Source organism: Folsomia candida, unplaced genomic scaffold, assembly GCF_002217175.1.
Source record: "Folsomia candida strain VU population unplaced genomic scaffold, ASM221717v1 Fcan01_Sc033, whole genome shotgun sequence".
In the NCBI taxonomy this organism is placed as follows: Eukaryota; Metazoa; Arthropoda; class Collembola; order Entomobryomorpha; family Isotomidae; genus Folsomia; species Folsomia candida.
The window spans coordinates 961,210-977,515 of NW_019091225.1; the positions used below are offsets into that span (position 1 = coordinate 961,210).

At 39.3% G+C, this 16,306-nt stretch overlaps 3 protein-coding genes across 4 annotated transcripts; all 3 read left to right on the forward strand.

The window, feature by feature from the left end:
* Positions 1-5: 5 nt before the first annotated feature.
* Positions 6-2,059, forward strand: LOC110860531 (serine/threonine-protein phosphatase 4 regulatory subunit 2). Its single transcript, XM_022109590.2, has 4 exons — positions 6-363; positions 593-716; positions 794-1,095; positions 1,179-2,059. Exons 1-4 carry the CDS (start codon positions 291-293, stop codon positions 1,907-1,909), a joined length of 1,230 nt encoding a protein of 409 aa, XP_021965282.1. The 5' UTR covers positions 6-290; the 3' UTR covers positions 1,910-2,059.
* A 163-nt stretch (positions 2,060-2,222) lies between these two features.
* LOC110860682 (exportin-5) lies at positions 2,223-7,684 on the forward strand. Its single transcript, XM_022109774.2, has 14 exons — positions 2,223-2,436; positions 2,511-2,758; positions 2,838-3,053; positions 3,116-3,198; positions 3,269-3,305; positions 3,415-3,804; positions 3,903-4,255; positions 4,340-4,586; positions 4,672-4,953; positions 5,021-5,659; positions 5,720-5,975; positions 6,066-6,402; positions 6,481-6,706; positions 6,784-7,684. Exons 2-14 carry the CDS (start codon positions 2,720-2,722, stop codon positions 7,051-7,053), a joined length of 3,375 nt encoding a protein of 1,124 aa, XP_021965466.1. The 5' UTR covers positions 2,223-2,436; positions 2,511-2,719; the 3' UTR covers positions 7,054-7,684.
* Positions 7,685-8,547: 863 nt separating this feature from the next.
* LOC110860718 (pre-mRNA cleavage complex 2 protein Pcf11) lies at positions 8,548-16,238 on the forward strand. 2 transcript variants are annotated; one of them, XM_022109812.2, is made up of 12 exons: positions 8,548-9,236; positions 9,346-9,480; positions 9,872-10,063; positions 10,163-10,414; positions 10,658-11,691; positions 12,762-13,024; positions 13,087-13,260; positions 13,341-14,061; positions 14,160-14,314; positions 14,424-14,662; positions 14,777-15,611; positions 15,699-16,238. In XM_022109812.2, exons 1-12 carry the CDS (start codon positions 9,048-9,050, stop codon positions 16,061-16,063), a joined length of 4,554 nt encoding a protein of 1,517 aa, XP_021965504.1. In that variant the 5' UTR covers positions 8,548-9,047; the 3' UTR covers positions 16,064-16,238. The 2 variants fall into 2 exon arrangements, with proteins under 2 accessions (XP_021965504.1, XP_021965506.1); XM_022109814.2 differs by having other exon boundaries at positions 9,346-9,471.
* Positions 16,239-16,306: the final 68 nt, after the last annotated feature.

The window sequence follows — 16,306 nt, forward strand, 5'->3', positions numbered from 1 at the left end:
GTCGAAGCGTTCGTTTACCCACTTTTCACGGTTCAACTCGGTTCAAGAGGAAGACGACGACAAAATAAGATTCAATATTTTAATCGGTGTGACCTTGTGGATAAGTCTAATTCTATCAAAAATATCGCTGCTACGATTAGTTCATTTGTTTCGTGATAAGCCATACATACTTTCTTTGAACTCGAAATTTAGCCGGGTCACCTTCCACCATTATCATCTTGCTTGCCAATAGTTTGTATTTTTCAAAGTTTCAGAGTTTTTTGATCACTAAGCGGGTGGGATAACAAAATATGCGGGGAAACATGGGTGAAGGTGGTGACATTCTCTTGGATGATTTGGAAGGATTACTGAGAGAAATTAATGGTAAGTTGACACTGTCGAAAGTTTGAAGCAGGAGTCCTGTGTCCTGCTTCAAACTTTACCATTTACTTCATGTGTCCTGCTGCAGGACACATGAAGTAAATGGTGTGTGGTTGTGGTAGTTAGTTGGTCATTAGTGTGGTGAAAGTCTGTGCAACAACAACAGACTTTCTGTCGTCTACACAGTACCACCAATTTAAAATTAATTGATACATTATTTGTTCTTTTATAGAATTCTCCGCAACTGGGAATAGCAAGCCGGAAGATATTCCACAATCTATTGACCGATACCTTCAATTTGTTGCAAAGTCTGGGAATATCGTCTTCCCGTGGCAGCATGTACGATTTTTATTCAGGTATGTATAATACGGAAGTACACATACAGCATCTATTAAACATTATTCATTAATTTTAATTAATTGATTTGTCACAGGGTTAAAATTCTTCACGCAATGGAGCAATTTCCCGGTGAACCGAACCCAAATAGTGAATCCTTTGTGATGGAACGATTCGATTTGTTTCGATCAGCACCATTTACAATTCAACGTCTCACAGAGTTGGTCATGCAACCTACTCGTCATTACAAAAAGAAGGACAAGTTTTTGAGAGGACTTGAGAAGACTGTGTTAGTCGTATCCACCGTGGAGCCATGGTCGTTGGATGCGGATATGAAAAATGGGAACGAAAGCGGTTCTGATGGAGAGATGGATCAAACATATTCCGATGGAGACGAGAGTATGGCTAACCTGACTTTTTACATGAATAGAATAGTATCTAAGTCGAAGCTAAAATGTACCTCTGTGTTAATTACTCTGCAGGAAATTCCATTGTACATGAAGTGCAAAATTTAGTAAACATCGACCCTCCAGTCTCTGGAACCTCCGTTGTACTGGAAATGCAGAATTTAGCAAATGTCGATCATTCAGTCTCTGGAAGCTCTGTTGTACTGGAAATGCAAACTTTAGCCAGTATTGACCCTCCAGCACCTGCAAACGCACAGGAAGTGCAAAATTTAGCAAATATCGACCCTCCAGCGCCTGTAAACGTGCAGGAAATGCACTTAGCAAATCTGGACCCTCCATCCACAGCAGAACACATTGTGCAGGAAATGTCAAATTTAGCAAATATCGAAGCCCCAGCCACAGTAGACCACGTTGTCCATGAACCCCAAACTTTAGCTAATTTGGATCATCCAGCCACAGGAGACCACGTACAGGAATTGCAAAGTTTAGCAAATATCGACACCCCAGCCACGGAAGACTCTATTGCACAGGAAGCCCAAGATTTAGCAAATCTGGACCACTCAGGAGACCACATTATACATGATGTGCAAAATTTAGCAAATCTGGACCATCCAGCCACCGGAGATAACGTTGTAGAGGAAATGCAAAATTTACCAATTATCGATCATCCAGCCACTGGAGACCTTATTGTACAGGAAGTGCAAAATTTAGCAAATCTCGATCCTCCAACAAACCCCATTTTGCAGGAAGTGCAAAATTTGGCAAATCTCGACGACGACGCAGCGTTATTCTCAGATAATGTGTAAATGTTATATCTGCAGTATTATTACTATCTTTTCAATTGTTGTTTAAACCTACCAAATTATCACATTATGTTGTGAAAGTAAGAGTTATTAAAATGTGACTCAATTCAGAGTTTGAATTAATTAATAAACACATCAAACAAGTAACTGTAACTGTCAGTTTTGATTTAATGATTGGCGAATTCATGTAACTTGAGTGGCATTTCATATTTTCATAACATACAAAATTCTGAATAATTCGTTGCATAGTTCCCGAAAGGGAAGTGCAAGTGGTTTGAGACTGAAGCAAGACCGACCAAAAACCAGCGGGGCGTTTGTGAATCTCGACTCGACATCGAAATTATCAACCGGCAGACCACACAAACACAGTTTGCAATTTTCCCAATATTTGCAAATTGTTGTAGTTCATATCAAAATTTCGCAAAAGTTTTCAACAAAACTGAAATCATGATTTTGTTACAGTGAACAAGGGCTAATTTCTGAGTTTAATGGTAAAAAATATGATTCAAATGAGTCAATTTTTGAAATAAGTAAGTTGATAAATTGTGTAAAAAATAATTTCCCTGAATTATGATTATGAATTGCTTGTTTGATCTTCTTACAGAAATCATCGACTGTGACCCTAAATTTTAGTAATTAAACGTAAACCCCTAAAAGAAATTACAAATTAACTTTTAGCACAAATTCTTCCTTCAGTTAAGTCGTCAACTGTAAAGTCACAAGTGTTGATTTAGTAAATTAGTGCTGAGGCTGGTTGTTGAAGGGCAGGGTTTTATATTTAATTAAAAATTGGTTGGGGCGTGTTAAACCGTCATGCAGTCAGTTGCAAACAACTTGGCATATTCCGTACAGGTTGGGTTTTTATTACTAAAAAAACAAATAACAGGTAGTTCACGCTGTATTTAAGTTAAACCCATTTTTTCGATAAAAGGTTGCTGTTGCTCCGAACTCCATGCCAGAGGCGAGACTTCAAGCATCAAAATTCTGCAATGATTATATTCAATCTACTCCTCCGACAGAATTGTGCGACGTCGGTTTTATTCTCACCAGCCATTCCGACCCTGCTGTCATCAGAACAGGGATGCAACTTTTAGAACAGGTGACCAAGTACAGTTGGCAACTGATTGTGGAAAGGGAGCAAGTCAAGGTAGTCGATTTTTAATGTTATTTTGTTATTTGATGAACCTAATAATATTTTCATATTTTTAGGAGAAACTATTTGTCCTTATGCAAAGTGGAATGACAGCGGGGTCAGATAGATGTCCTCCATTTTTACAAGAATCTCTGGCCAGGTACGTTGATAACCGAATATAAACTCCTTAAGACGTATGCAATTAATTTAATCTGGTGTTCGGATGATAGGGTAATCGTCGAAATTGCAAAACGTGAATGGCCTCAGGTTCGTAAAGTTTCACAAATCTTTATAACAGTTTTTAAGAGGACCTACGTAGCGGTTTTTAGATTTTGAATTACAATCTGAACAATTTTCCCTTTTCTTGCTTCCGCAGTTATGGCCCAATTTATTTCCAAGATTATTCGAAATTGCAAACTCAAGCGATTTGGCTCTCCTAGTTTTGCGACGAATGGTTGAAGATGTTGCCACACTTCAGAATGTGGACTGCTTAGAACGGCGCAGAGAATTAAGTCAAAGCTTGACCGCCATTGCGTCAGAAGTTATCAACAATTTTTTTCGTGTTCTTATCGAATCTGTTAAACAATACCACGCTACTGCGGCGGAAGTGCATCAACGGCGAGCCAAAGTTTGCTTGGGATGTTTGCTGCCGTACATCGAATGGACCAATCCATCCACGTTTGCAAAGGATAACATGATTCCAACCTTATTTGCCCTTTTTTCAGATTTTTATTTTCAAATGAATGCGGCCGAGTGCATTTTACAAGTGAGTGAGAGAGTAATATATTTGTATGGCGTTTATTATTTATTATATTTCTTAAATTCCTACATAAACTAATGTCTAATTTCTCTACATTTCAATAGCTCGTGGAGCGAAAACCTATGAGAAAAGAAGACCGCTTCGAAATACCAAATATTTGTTTAGCGGATGAGTCATTTCTCCACTTTGTGCAAGGAACGACCACAGCTCAACCGAATAATTGTGATTTCTTGCGTAAACTTGGAGACATTTTAACGACCCTGGCACCAAATGCTATCCCTGGAAAAGTGAAAGTTGCAAATTTCCTGCAAGGTTGTGAAAAATTGGCGATGCGGGAGGAAGCAGTTGCCGTGCTGGGGACAACCACCGCAATCAACCATTTCTTGAAAGCTATTGAAAAAGACCCAAATTCATCCCAGGCAGATTTTTCTTCAGAAGTTAACATATTCTTGATAAAGTAGAAACACTTGTCTTACGTCTTATTTTGTTTTATGATTTGGTTCAATATAGTTAGTAAATGCTAATTGTTAATTTCTGTTAGGTTGCTGGGCTTAATATTACATAAATTTGTGACGGCCCCACCAAAATCATTGGAAAGAGAAGAGATGAATCGACTGAAGAATGAGTTTGCAACGCTTCTCCGACTCGTGGGTCACAGGGTGCCAACTTTATACAATGAAGTTAATGGATGGCTTCGAAATTCTTTAAATAGTCCAACTTCGATCCAAAACTTCCAGTGGGAAGCACTTACTTTGGTTGTTGATGCGGTGGCCTCATCGGTTTCTGAAGTAAGTGTACACAGTGTTTGCTATTCAAATGTCTGGTACATCAATTGGCGAAACTAATATTATGGATTTGTTTGTGTTATTACAGGAAGACTCGGCTATGATTAAAGTCGGCCTAATGGACCTGGAAACTTGTCACTCCAAATTTAACTCTGAGCCTTCCTTAGAACTAAAATCTTTGATATTATCCCTTGTGTCGGCTCTTTTCGTGTTCTTGTTTCTTGCTAAGAAACGGGGCGAATTTAGTGAAGCTCATCATCGCATGATGGTTTCGATTTGTGATTCAATGTTTAAATGTTTCCACTATGAAGATTCTGGGACTGGAAATACACGGGAGATCCGTCGCCACTCGTCGGCTCTGTTAATTAAGGTGAGAAAACATAACTACGATACTTAATATTTTAATGCTAATTAAATAAATAATTGATTCTTCGTAGTTGGCCACAAAATATCCAGACGTGATGGTTCTCGCGTTCGATTTTATCCACAGCTCTGCCTCCACCGTGGCCCCGAAACTGTCAACGATGGAGTACAATAATGTGCTCGAGTCTCTCATGCTCATTTCAAACGTATGGAATGACATTGCGAAACAGTCCGCCTTTTTGGGCAGCTTATTCAATGCATCAGAGTGGCAGCAAATCTCGGCAATTGTCGACACTCCCCAGTCCTTCGTGACCATTTTTCCTGAAGCCATATTTCTCGAGAAGCGGTCCCTCATGTTGAGAAATCTTCACAGTGTATTCTCTAGTTTGCGACGAGTAAAGAAGATAACAAAATCAGGATTTTCAGCAGCACTTAATGGTTCTAAAAGTAATGGAGATAATGTCACCTCTAATAACGGGGGAATTGACACTGATCTGGCTCTGCATCCCGCCTACGACCATGTATGCCCCCTGCTCCCGATCGTACTGAAACTGGTAAAAACATTGCATTCCTTGCTGGAGAATCCAGAGCTGCGTTACGTTCAAGATTTGAGTGAAGGGGAACGAATTACTGTGATTGGACTTCATATGATCGACCATGCTTCGATCGTGGCGGACCAAGAGAAGGATAAGAGTCACAAAGAGAACATTAAGGTCAGCCCACGTATATATTTTTGTCGTAATTTTGAAACTAATTTATCTTCATACATACAGACGTTCGTCCTCAGCCTGCAAGAGTTGGCATATGGAATTCTGGGAGAAAGTTGTCAAGCTTTTGGGTCACGGTTTTATACGATCCCTCAACTAAGTGACGCTTATCTTAGTTTTGGTGGATTTAATAGTCATCTTATGAATGATTTCCGCCTAAGAAACTTGATTCGAAATGTATTTAAGCCTTTTTTAATTAGTTGTCCTCCCGCACAAGCTCCGACCGTTGTGATACCATTTGCACAAAAGTTTTTTCCGTTCAGTAAGTGCGCAAAATGATATGACATATATCATGACACAAAACTAATTGAATATAGAATTTAATTCAATCAATGAAAATTACAAATTTCAGTGGTAGAACGACTCGTGACTCGCTGGAATGTGATTGAAAATGCAAAATGCGTCGATGCAGATGGAGAGGAGGAGAAGGAAGTTCTTGAAAATTCCTCACTTCGCCTCCTAACCAAAGAATATGTCGAACTTCTGGGCAGAGTTATGGAGAAACATTCTGGAAATGCTAATTCGCCCACGATGACTGAAAGCAGTGGACCAATTGTCGACATTGATATGGATGATGATGTAGATAAGCAGGGATCCGGCGGCGGACAGTCGTCAGAACTTGGGGAGGTTGGAGCATTGCTACTCTCAGATCCGACATGTTTCATGGCAATAGTGAGCTGCATTGTTTCGTGAGTCCCAGATTTATCTAATTGTCTTTATTGTTAATTTATTTAAATGTATACTAAATTGTATCATCAAAACACTAGATGCATATGTTGGGATGATAGTGGTGCATGTCTCCGAGCTGCACGAAGCATTTTACAAATTTGGGAAAAGATCACAGTGCAATCCGAAGTTGTGAAAGGGACGTTCGCCAACATTCTTCGAGCAGTTTGTCTTTGGGAAGAAAGCGAGGCGAATATGGATCTCTTGCTCCGTATCCTAGACGTTTGCTTCCGAACTAATTATAATGTTGATGCCCACTTTATTCAAGTACGTATTTATATATTAATTAGTTAATGATTATTTGAAACAGTAAGATTTGGCTTGATAACGACTTTGTTTCTTAGATGCTCAAAGATTGGGGAGCACCTGATGGCGAGATTCAGAAATTGATTGTGCTTTACCAAACCCCCAAGACTGAGAAGAGAAGGAAGGAAGTTTGGAGAAAGTTGGTACAGCAGAATCCAGCCCTGGAGAGGAACAAGTCTCCGAAATCTCAATGGCTCAAAGGACTACCTCAACTAAAAACCAATTCCGAAAACAGGGATAAACTAGGACGGCAAAGGTCTCCAGAAATTGATCTCACAGAATGTTTCTCGTTAATTCATAGTACATAAGTTTTTATGCAGTACCTGCATGGTACCTGCCTATTGGGTTGGATATGAAATTAGGTGTTCCACAATGCAGATTCTTATTCACGTTATTAATTATCATGTTTGCAGGCTTTTATACTCTCCCAATTTTTGGGTATTTATGCGTTTATATCATGTCATTTCCACAACATATCATGGCATTCAGCAGTTAATGTTATTTATGGGATAGTTAGTTAATATTACTGATAGAATTTATTGTTGTTTTTCAAATTAATTCTTCAAAAATTATTTGTTTAATCCATTCAGGTAAATCGCCACGGCTTTTTCGCATTCGTCATGGCTCTTAGTCTGTGCTGTTGTTATCCCGCTATGATGAATAATTTATGCATGCCAAACTTTGAACGGTACTTACTTGTGTGTGCTATCTGTATGTATGTCGTACCTACCATTTCCATATTTATTATGTACCGTGCAACTGTTCTTGAGCTGAACGCTTTAATAGAAATCTACCAAATTTTGTAGTTGCTTTCAGAGAAAACTCATTAAAACTAGATTAAGATGATGACCTATAGTATTAGTTGAGTTGTAGTTGATGATTTAGTTTCCTCATGAATCTAAATAAATGATAAACTTATCGCATTCCTGATTACTAAAATTCGTCTCCAGACTTCTACTCTGATTTGCAATGCAATTTGCAATATAATTCATGGAAATCATGAAGAACGAATGAATCTCTCGATTGAAACCCACTCATGAACGACCTTATAAATATCATCAATACCTTACAATTTCATGACCACAATTTGATGAATCATACATTTTGCTAAATAAAGCAACGAATTCCCACAAAATCCCATCATCCTGTTTCATGAAATATTTTAATATTCCAGCCTATTCTTTTCTAAATGAACGATACCAGCCACGCTAGTTAAAGGCTAAAACCAACACGACCACAAGTAATGAAACCATTAATAACAACTTAACTTACGCAAATACCGTCCTTAACTATTGACTAATATTTAACTCTCCCATTCCATTTCATGAATACGTGACGCTCTCTTTCCATCCACCACGACACGACGTAATTTTAACCCTTCCTCGTTGTCCTCTATTTTTCTATACATGTTTTTTACCAAGAATTGTGTAATCCTTGCAACGTTCCCAGTTTAGATCAGCCCCAACGCCAACTCGGAGCTGATCCCCTTCACCACAGCGTCCATCCATTTGAAGCATGCGTTAAATCCTTCTTTCGTAAAGGCACCAATTCACCCGAGGGACCCTTCACTTCTTCCTTGTCAACTTTACGCCTCTTTAACTAATGTTGCCAAAAGGGTCACAAAATTCGGAGAAAAGTTAAAAATAGGCTCATAATTTTAACCACACGTTGACACGCACAGCCCGACGCGAGGTTAGCCAATCCAACGAAGGAGTCGCATCTTGCAATGCCACTAGCAAGCATCATCATCACATGAGAACGTCAGTCGCTATGTACGACTTGAAAACCTGCTAAAAAAAGTATTCTTCAGTCTCGACCTGTTTTAGGTGAGGACGGACAAAAAGAAAATTCAGTGAATAGAAAGCTGTTGGCTGCTGTGCTCTTCTTCTGTTCGTTCGTTGCCTTCTCGACTAATTAAGTTTTAAATAATAATAAGTTTCTTAAATTTTCTCTTCTTCTTCTTCCTTTCACTCAGCAACAGGAGTGGCCACGTCACCTTTAGAAAGCGTAGTGCAAAACACCCACACGGAAACGTTACTCGTCATCACCCAATAGTTTAGAGATATTGTAGAAAGTTACTAATTAATTGTGTGACAAAAGTTAATAATAGAAACTAGAGGACGTTAATGTAATCAGCATCATCATTCATCATCACGACAATCTACGAGAGTGAAGGTTATCATTTCTTAGTTGTTTCCGGATTGTGTGTGGGGCCTCACCCCCCGCCCACCCCGGAGCATAGGCCGCCGTGACGACGTCTTGTTTGCAAGCTAACGGCGAAAGCCGATTTTTCGACGGGGTCATGGCGCTAGAAAAGAAAATGACCAATTTATCAGCCATTGAGGAGGACGCTGTGACGCAGTTTGAAGGGCTGTTGATCGAATTGAAGATTAATTCAAAACCCATGATAAACGTGTTGACAATGATGGCGGAGGATTTTCTGAGACAGGCCCCCATCGTAGTGAGGACGATTGAAGGACATTTGAACTCGGTAAGTAAATGCGACATAGAATATTCGTATTTGTAAAATGGGAATAATTTCGAGGTCAACTTGAGCTATATTTTGTAATCATTTTTTTTAATCATGTTGGTAATTACAGGTTCAACCCAGTTTGAAACTACCCGTGCTCTACTTGATCGATTCCATTGTTAAAAATGTTGGACAGGAATATCCAAGCTTGTTCACTCAGAATATTGTGTCAACCTTTTGTGGAGTGTTTGAAAAGGTATACAAAGTATGTAGAACAGCGTTTTGTTTATTTTATTGATTTATTGATTTAGTACATCCTAATATTTCATAGTTTATAATAATAGTTGAGTTTGATTGGTTGGTTAGTTGACCTTCAATTCAAACTTTGTATTGCATATTGTCTATAGGTTGTGTGCATGATCGATTATGATTTTATGGCATGGTCGTTATTTTATGACAATTAATAATGCTTCAAGTATATGAAAAATAATACTAAACTTCTTAAAAGTAGTAAATTATAATTGTTTTAGACTAAAACAACTGTAATACTAAGCTTTAGTATTATTTTATTGCTTACAGATTTCATATTCGAGTTAAAATATAAAATATATGTAGTAATACTTTTCTTTGACCTTGATACTTTTTTTAAATTTTAGGTTGATGATAAAGTGAAGCTACAAATGTTCAAGTTACGTCAGACGTGGAACGACCATTTCCCTCAAAGAAAATTATACGCGATTGATGTAAGGTGTCATCAGTTCGATAAGAACTGGCCCATTTCAGCCCCACCCCCAAGCAACACGAGCAGTATTCACGTTAATCCTAAATTTCTCAACACCACAACTCCGGTAACCAGTTTATTTGATTTCTTTTTTAGTTGCTGTGTGCATAATTCTCTGATGTAAGTGTTACCACTTGTAACTAACTATGATTATTGTCATTTATAGGCTATTAAAACATTACCACCAAAAGTGTCACCTGTCGTTGCTGGGGTCGTTGAAACCGCCAGTCTCCTCGACATTGGTCCCGTTCCAGAAGATGTGGATGAAGTTCATTTGCGCGAAACATTGTTACAGAAACGAAAAGAGCTGTTGGAACTGCAACAAAAGAAAATTGAGCTTGAATTAATGCAAACTAAGTCAGCCTTGGAGTCGAAAAGACTGGAGGAGATCCAGTCTACAGTTAAACAGGAGAAATTGGTGAGTTTGAATTAACTGTTTGCTACTTTCCTTCATGTCGCTTACCTATTCAGTGGCCGCGGAAGGAAGCGTGAGGAAAGAGGGACAATGTCCATTGCATCTGCCCATATTGTAAACCCTTCCTTCCACTATCCTAGAGTGCTAATGCCCCCAGATGTCCCTACAGCTTCCACGGTCACTGTGCCTATTGCCCTTAGAGTTAAAATGTGCTAATATTGTATCTCTTTTTCTATTTGTTTTTAGTTACTGGGTCAAGCAGAAAAGGCGAAAAGTAAAACCTACATTGCTCATCAACTCCTCTCCAATGCTGCTGCCAACATTGTGAAGACAGGTGCTCATCCTTCAACCCCACCACAGCCTGTTCAAGTACAAGTAGCTCTTCAATCTCTAGTACCTGCTCCACCCGTCAAAATGGAGAAAAATAAATGGGAAGCTGATAAAGACTCGTCCAAAGATAGAACAAAGGACAAGGAACGCGAAAATCACAGAGGGGAACGAGATAGAAGTGGATCACGGGGGAAAAGAACGTCCTCCACTTCGTCCAGCAAAGACTCGAAAGACCATAAAGTACGAAGAAACTACAACAAGGACGACCATGAGAATAAGCGATCCATGTCAAAGTCAACTAGTAAAAGTCCTACCCGTCCTATCGCCATCATTAAAGAGGAAGTAAGCGATCATAACTCTAGCAGCAGCAGCCCTCGTCATCACCGTTCCCCTAAATCACATCACAAAAAGTCCAACAGTGGTAGCAGTGGACTGGAGGATCTTTTGCCAATATCGCGTAAAGGTGAAGAAAGTGAAGAAAAATCTCCCCGAAGGAAGCACAATAGATCTTCAAGTAAAGAATCAAAAGCTTCCAAAACTACCAGAGGAGGAAATGATCACAACAGAGACGGCGGGGAGGATAAGCGATCCTCCACGTCTAAACAGCATGCCAAGAAAAGTGCTGTGATAAAGGCGCAAGAACATGAAAATAATTTTCGTGCTCGTCGTTCCGCCGTTCTAAAAAGGAACTATAGAAAGACGCAAGGAATTGATATGGACGACGATGAGAATAAAATCCCCCCACAACAGCAACAACAAATGCAAATCTCATCTGCTGAAGATCCCTCCAGCAACAATACTAATACCATCGATGTGGATTTGCGATTCCACGGACGTCGTGGCGGTGACACGGACATGCAGCAGCAGGATGATTCGCCCAATAACTGTCAAAATAATGAATCTCTTCCGAAGAAACCTCGCCTCGCAGGAAACGGAAACGTGATAGTCGAGTACATAAATTTTTATCTTTTGCAAAGTATTTTTTTATAATAATAATTATGAGTGAGTTGATGTTGTTGTTGTGATATCTTCCTATTGATTAGCCAGCAATATTGATCATCCAATTTAGACCAATTTTTAGTTAGACTTTGCTTCCTCTTGTGCGACTTTTATATTAATGTTTAAAAGAAAGGGTATTATTTAAGCATTTTTCCAACCAAAAGTGTGCTTCGTCCTCGTTGTGTTAGTTAAAATCTCTTCAAAACCTAGTCGACTATTTGCGTTCGTATGAACTGGTCAAAACCTCTGTGATATATTTTGTGATACTTTTTATCTAATCTCCGTAATATAATTACCTACCTATCTACTATAGTTAGCACTTAATAGAGTTGACGCTCTGATTGCCTGCATACAATGTTGTAAGTTGTTACAAGCTCTGTTTTGTAAACTGAGAGTATAAAATGCATACGATCAGTCTCGGTTTTCTTCAACTCATCTCTGCACATTTCCGTTTATTCAATGCAAACTGAGCCCAGTTTAATCTGATGTCGCCACCCCTCATTTGACATTCTTACATTACATATTAACAAGTTGTACATGTATAAATCGCAGCATTTTCATTCCTTGCACAAACCCCATCAAATGGAAACTGCCATGCGTTTCTTCTGCCTCATGTGGTTGGCTCTTCTTGCGAAAATTATTAAAATAATTTCAATCTGCATATACTGCCAACTCTTGTTTTCCGCCCCATTATTTATTTTCACTTCTTTACGATGATATTCAAATTGTCGATTTTATTCTTCGTTTGCATAAGAAATTCAAAGCCACGAAAACCCGAGAGAATAAATAAGTGATTGGGTTTGGTCATTCCTACATTCCAAAAATGTAATTTATACATTACACTCGTATTTTTTGTAACTTATCATTAGTTACGACTTGTGTAATTAATAATTTATGTATACTATACTTGTAATATTGTATGAGTGATTTATTATTAGATTTTTATATAATAAGCTTTTAAAGGTTTGTGTCACGTGAAGTCATAAATTCCGGTTTTGATAATGTAATGATTCTTCTTTAGAAGTTTATTTGGTCGCGAGGACGTTGATCTAAGGCAGACCCCTTGTGGAAACTGGATGGGTCCTGCAGGTGGACCACACCCGACGCCGTGGGGACCCGATCACCCAAGGATGATGATGCGCGGAGGAGCAGATCAACAACAATGGGGCCCACCCCCACCCCTTCTTCGTCCCGGTCCACGAGGTCCAAATCCATTTGAAGAAGCCTTAGATTTTCCCCGTCAACCACCAATTGAAAGAGAAATGCGTCCAGCGGATCGAGACGGTAAGACTTGAAGTCATTTTTGATTTTACGAACTGTTAAATCAGTTAAGATAATAAATGTAGGTCCTTGGCTACCCAATCATCCACGAATGAACCAACATATTGGTGATCAATGGGGTCTAGCTCCTCCACCACGAGGTCCGATTGGTCCAAATCCATTTGAAGCTGCTCTAGATCAAGGGCACTTTATTCCAAATCCAACTGAGATGGAATTACGTATTATGAATGAGAGATCAGGTTAGTTGTCCTTTTTGTTTAGTATTTTTATCAATTATCTATGTTCACTTGATATAAGTAAAACATTAATTTTTTTGCAGGACACTTTAATAAAGCTCTACGGCGTGGTGGGCGTGGACAACGAGGCAGTCGAGGTCGAGGTGGAGGAGGGCGTGGTGGTTTTATGGAGCAACATAACATGATGGGTGATCAGCAGCAGCATCAACTAATGGAGATGCGAAATTTCCCATTCGCCATCAACAACAATCTTGGCAACAATCCCACTCCCATCTTCCCCCCTCATGGTCACGACCAACAACAGAGAATGGCCCGAGATCCTTTTAATCCATTTATCCACGAATCACCCAATAATAATGATAATGGTGAACAACAACGTGCTCCATTAAATGAAAATGACCCTCCAGCCTTGGGTATCTTAGATGTGTCATCTCTTCTTGAACAAGCCGTCAGTCTCGGCCTCTTGCCCGCAACAAGTAGTGAACCTGCTGCTAAAGAAGCCGGCGCAGAAATAAAGGCGGAGGTAGTGGAAGAAGCGAAAGTGGTGCTGAACGATCCTCCCAAAGAAAGTGCGATTTCCAAGTATCAGAAATACCAAAAGTTTCAAAGGAATAATCACAAGAAGATGATGATGGCACCGGTGCAGGCTACGCCCCCGCCCCCTCTCCCAACAGTTGATGTGCTTCTAGTCTCGGAGGAGAAAAATTATTTTAAAGAAAGGCGACAAGGGTTGATCAACCAACTCTGGGTGGGGAAACAGTGTGCGACGTGTGGACTAAGATTTCCACCAGATCAAAATGCAAAGTAAGTATAATCTCATTGGTTGATTGATAAGTAACATGGTTTGACATATGTAAAGTCAGATAGATACTAACCAATTTCACCTTTTTTATTCATTGCAGATATGAGCAGCATCTGGATTGGCACTTTCGTCGCAATGCTCGTAGTCGAAAAGAAAAGGAAGACACCGGAGCAAAGAAACCTCAACGACGTGCCTGGTACTACAAATTGCCCGAATGGATACTTTTCGAAGAGATTGAGGATATAGAAGAACGAGGTAATTACATTTGTACAGTTTAATATATTGGTTATTTGTGATTATGTGCATTATCACGTTACGTATTATTAGTTTTATAATGTTGTAATACAATTATGATTTGTAATAGCTGCCAGCATGTTCGAAACTCAAGGGGACGCTGACGCCACGACACAAAGTCCTGGTGGTATAGTTTCTCCTGAGGAATGCTCAGTGCCGGCGTCTAGTCATACAGGGTCTGTTTGTCCTCAATGTGGCGAGAACTTTGAATCGTACTACGACCAGGATAAAGAGGAATGGAGACTGAGAAACGCCGTTGTAGATTCAACGGAAGGAGAAGATAAAGTTTATCATTATATTTGTCATCAGGCAAGTGACGCAACAATTTATTTTAGTTATTTATAATATTTACTTGTGTATATTATGTATTTTTTACCATACTTGATACATGACTATAACCTTGTTTTGTATTATTTTCCTCAGGATTATATTAATTCCTCAATGATGACAGAGGAAGCAATGCAAGTTGATGAAATATCCAGCGTGACCGTGGATGATGTGCAGAACGGGACAGAGGAAGTCACGGAACAAGCATCACAGCAAGACTCGTCACCTCCACCACAAGAAGCATCACCTCTTCCTCCACAGCTTGAGGACGATGACGACGAAGTGTTGATTTTGAAAGAAGGAAAAAAGGAAGTATTAGTAGAAGTAATGGATATAGATGATGTAGATGATGAGGGTGAAGGAGAGAAAGAGGACGAAAATAATGACAATGAAAAAAATAAAGAAATTGAAATCGGTCCTGAAGAAATTAACACTACTGCTACTGCTACCGAATCTACTAGTGATGATGTATTATCTAACGCTGATAGACTTCCTGTCCTTAATTATTCTATTATTAGTAGACCTATTTCCTCCCCAATTGTTGTAAATGATGATTCATCGTCTAATTTGTTACCTGGTATTTCTGAGGACTCGAGTGGTGGGGTTTTTGGGTTTGCTCTGAATTTGGGAAATATAAGGGAACGGTCCGAGTCTCCAGAGCAGGTTGATGAAAAACGAATTGTTTATAAGAGCATGGAGTTTGATTTTCCGAAAATCAAAATTGAGCCCCCCGATGATTATGATGACGTACCTGACGATGTTGTTAGCACTCCCAACCTGATGGCAATGCCGACTCCTATTGTGGAATTATCCTCTGACCAGGACCCAATTGATCTTACTGGGGAGGATGATTCTGTTGACGAGTGTGATGGGCCTCCCCCTCGATCCCTTCATCAAATGACCTCAATTGATGGAAATCTTCATCAGGAAGGTGAGTATAATCCACAAATAGAGTTTATGTTATAAAAATTCTATGATTTACATCATTTACAATGAATTTCTTTTTTACAATTTGCAGTATATGTCCCTATTATTGTCCCTCCCACCAAGATGCGAATCAATATATCCGGATTGGACATTTCAGCCAAATCCCCCTCCTCCAAAGATCCCAAACCCGAAGACCCAGCTGCAGCAGGTGCAGCGTCCCCAACTCCCGAGAAAGGATCCACCTCCCCCAAATCCCCAACGACGACTGTTGTACCGCGTAGTCCCGAACCTAGTGATAGTAATAATAAATGTAGTAACGCAGAAGTTATGTCCCCTGAGGAAATGAAATATCTGAAACCGCGCCTTCATGAATTTTTCGAGTCTGGCCGTAAGTTTAAAAACTGTCCACCCAAGCAAGGAAAGAAGGAGGAGTCTGGCCTTTGTGTGATATCATAGTTTTTACAACACATCACATTTTATTTTAGCTTTTACAAGTTCGCATTCTTATTGTCGTCGTATGCAAAAAAAATCATACATATGCTCCATGCTACATGTGCTCGAAATTTGCTACGGATTTTTATTCATTGAAATATTACTGAAATGAAATAAAGAAGTGATATATTTTTCATGATTGGTTTATTTGTCAATAATAATTTCTCGAAAAACATTGGTATTAAATACAAAAATGATAAACATTTG

Excerpts from the sequence above, each read along its gene's own strand:
- LOC110860531 (XM_022109590.2), top strand. The coding sequence starts at position 291 with ATGCGGGGAAACATGGGTGAAGGTGGTGACATTCTCTTGGATGATTTG. Across the intron at positions 364-592 it reads ATTACTGAGAGAAATTAATG|AATTCTCCGCAACTGGGAAT; the intron begins GTAAGTTGACAC and ends GTTCTTTTATAG. Across the intron at positions 717-793 it reads CATGTACGATTTTTATTCAG|GGTTAAAATTCTTCACGCAA; the intron begins GTATGTATAATA and ends GATTTGTCACAG.
- LOC110860718 (XM_022109812.2), top strand. The coding sequence starts at position 9,048 with ATGGCGCTAGAAAAGAAAATGACCAATTTATCAGCCATTGAGGAGGAC. Across the intron at positions 10,415-10,657 it reads CAGTTAAACAGGAGAAATTG|TTACTGGGTCAAGCAGAAAA; the intron begins GTGAGTTTGAAT and ends ATTTGTTTTTAG. Across the intron at positions 11,692-12,761 it reads AACGGAAACGTGATAGTCGA|AAGTTTATTTGGTCGCGAGG; the intron begins GTACATAAATTT and ends ATTCTTCTTTAG.
- LOC110860682 (XM_022109774.2), top strand. The coding sequence starts at position 2,720 with ATGCAGTCAGTTGCAAACAACTTGGCATATTCCGTACAG. Across the intron at positions 3,054-3,115 it reads TGGAAAGGGAGCAAGTCAAG|GAGAAACTATTTGTCCTTAT; the intron begins GTAGTCGATTTT and ends TCATATTTTTAG. Across the intron at positions 3,805-3,902 it reads CGGCCGAGTGCATTTTACAA|CTCGTGGAGCGAAAACCTAT; the intron begins GTGAGTGAGAGA and ends ACATTTCAATAG.